At 46.5% G+C, this 3,028-nt stretch overlaps 1 protein-coding gene across 1 annotated transcript; it reads right to left on the bottom strand.

Moving 5' to 3' along the window:
- Nucleotides 1–1,326: 1,326 nt before the first annotated feature.
- LOC115063377 (UL16-binding protein 6-like) lies at nucleotides 1,327–2,774 on the bottom strand (the record flags this gene model as incomplete). The annotated part of the gene is made up of 3 exons (XM_029534777.1): nucleotides 1,327–1,430; nucleotides 1,970–2,239; nucleotides 2,576–2,774. Coding segments are annotated over 3 exons (573 nt in total), but the record flags the coding sequence as incomplete, so codon positions are not given.
- Nucleotides 2,775–3,028: the final 254 nt, after the last annotated feature.

The raw sequence follows: 3,028 nt of genomic DNA, 5'->3' as shown, positions 1-3,028 counted from the left end.
TTATATGTACTCAGATAAAAATAATGCATACGTTTCTTTTGTTCTATAGAAGACTTCCTAATATAGAACTGGTGGTGATAAATATTTATTACAAATTAATATTCTTACAAGAAATTAACTCCCAAATACCCTTGCACAGTTTATCATTTTCTAGGCTGCCTCACACTAACGTAGAACCTGATGAGTTAAATACAAAGGAGTAAAAACTTCACACTCCCAGGAAGGAGATCTAGTTGTCCTGTTTTCTAAGCTTGGTATGGCTATACAGCTATATTCTTTTTCAGACCTCTTGTTCAAGTAGTTTTATGTGAAGGGCAAAGTCTCCTCAGGGAGCACCAAGAGAAAAAGTAGCAGGTGATAAGAAAGGGCCGCAGTGCCTAGCACAGAGCAGAAAGAACATGTAACCTGTGTCAGCGCATGATGATGCACGTGCTTGAGGCTGACAAAAAGGAACAGGGGCTGCACCAGAGGAATACTCAAGACTTTCTATGGAGCATCGTCACCCTACAGCAAGGAAACCTGTCTTATCAAGTGTCCGAGGACAGCCTGGGTCTGTTCTCCTGGGTGACCAGGACAAGTCACTCCCCCCACCACCACCATACCTGAGGGTCATTTGTTCCCTCCTCCCTGCATTCCCGAGCACAACAGCTGTGGATCAGGACATCCCTGACCCACCTTGCCCATCTGGGCAGTCCAGAGGGGAGCAGCGGACTCCACCATCAGCTCAGTCCCACCTGCCTCCACTGGGAACACTGATGTTCGTGCTGCTTCATTTGTTTCTATTTTATGTGCATGTGTGCTGTGTGTGTACCTAGTGTCTGTAAAGAAGAGGGGGCTGGATCCCCAGGACTTGGAGCAGTTGGGAGCTGCCATGTGGGGGATGGGAATAAAACCAGAGTCAGAAAGTGGTCTTCCCTCCATCTCCTCATGTTATCTCATTATCTTTGTCTTTGGGATGGAATTCTCTCCCCTCTTCACATTAAGAAGAACTTCAACCTTCTTTTGTGTCCCAACAGTCCCCACATCTGCAGCATGGGATCCTCCTAATTAGGAACCTGCTCTGACCAGACACCTGCTGTGTTCCCTTGGCATTTCCGCTGGTCTGTAACATGTTCCTCTCCTGTCAAGCCTGAGCATGCACAAGCTATTGCTAGCAGGTAGCATAGACTGAATCTCCTGCCTCCTTTCTCAGTAAGAATCTGCAGCTGAGGGACCAGAGCAGGACTCCTGGAACTCACTCACTCCTGCATCCTCAGTCCTCACCTATCTGTCCCTTACTCCACTTCCAACATTGTGCCCAGTACCTGTCATTGTCAAGGATTCTCCTCAGAAAACATCCAGAAGGAAGCAGCTGAGCATTATCAGCAGGACAGAGGGGTTGGGCATGCATTCCATGGATGGAGGCTGGTCCACATCTGCAGCAGTGGTTGGCAAGACAAAAATGAAAACATATGTTGACTCTTTGACCAGACTTCAAATCTGAGCAAATCTCACCTCAGATTCTGGATCCTCAGGAAATTCATACAGATTCCCACTCCCTTTGCTGTGCAACAACTATTTGTGTGGGTTCTGAATTGGAAGGGGATGTCCCTGACTTCAACAGACTCATGTAGCTATGCTAAGGGAGCAAGGTCATTGTGGCAGATCATCTCTCCTGCTGACAGAAGAGGAGCTGACCTGTGAGGGACATGAAGGCCGAGAGGAAGGCAACAGGGATTCTAGACTGAGGAGAAGGCAGGAAGTAGGAGGATGCTCAGTCTGTGAGAGTGGAGAGACACAAGGACAGTGACAGTGTGAAGTCAGTGAGACAGGAGAGGATGAGGGGGGAAATGAGGGATGGAAAGAGTGACTTAACCCAAAGACTCATGGGGAATAGATCACACACACACACACACACACACACACACACACACACGGATAAACGGACACACTCCACATCTGCAGAAAGCTTTGCCCCCCTCTTCCCGGTTACCTGTAGGCTCCAGGTTTTTTCCACAGTACAACTTAGACTCCTTAAGGTTGTTCTTGAATTCACCTTGTGATGTCCTTTTTAAGAAGTCATTTAGATTTCCGAGTTTCTCCAACATCTCTTCTGTCCAGGTGGTTCCAGAATAGATTTGAAACCCTTTCTTAGTGTCACCATGGAACATGTTGCTTCCATTGAGGCTTACCTTCCAGGATCCCCTGAATCGATCATCTGTATACCAGCCACACACAATGGACTGCAGAGTGAGGGGCTCTGTGCCCATTGGAAAGAGATCAGTCTCTGGCCTTGATTAATCCAGTCTGCCTACCCACTCTCTCTTCCCATCCTCTGACCTGGCTTTACCCTCCATATTTTGCCCTTGCTGATGGACTTCTTAGGTGAGACTAACAGTGGTTCATTTTGTTTCTCTAGGAAACAATGAAGGTCCCTAACCTGTTATAAATCCCGTTATTTCCTTAAGTGGGCATCTGATATGTTCTTTTACTCATTTTGTAGCAGTGGGGATGGAACCTAGGGCCTCATGAATGCTAGGCAAGAACTCTACCAACGAGCTACATCCCCAGTTCTACAGAGGCATTTGAAACTTACCTCTGATTGTCTTATTCTCCCCCCGTATTTGATACAGCACATCTTGGAAGTGATAAACTTGACCTTGTAGACTTTGAAACTGTTTTTCACAGATCTCTGTGGCATTGAGTCTGTTCCCGAGAACATCAGTGACATGACATTTGGTATTTCTGTAGAGAGGGAAAGGTCCTGGGTTCACTTGGCCTTGGAATTCATACCTCCATATATATATATATATATATATATATATATATATATAGAGAGAGAGAGAGAGAGAGAGAGAGAGAGAGAGAGGGTTTCTCTGTGTAGCCCTGGCTATTCTGGAACTCACTCTGTAGAGCAGGCTGGCCTTGAACTCAGAAATCTGCCTGCCTGTGCCTCCCAAGTGCTTGGATTAAAGGCATGTGCTATTCCTAGCCATGGGCACTGTCAGTCATGCCAGGATAAGTTCAGGATGTCTTTTCAAGATCTGTT

The sequence above is a fragment of the Mus pahari genome, unplaced genomic scaffold, assembly GCF_900095145.1.
Source record: "Mus pahari unplaced genomic scaffold, PAHARI_EIJ_v1.1 scaffold_4485_1, whole genome shotgun sequence".
NCBI lineage: Eukaryota > Metazoa > Chordata > Mammalia > Rodentia > Muridae > Mus > Mus pahari.
This window is presented reverse-complemented; position numbering and strand designations above follow the sequence as displayed.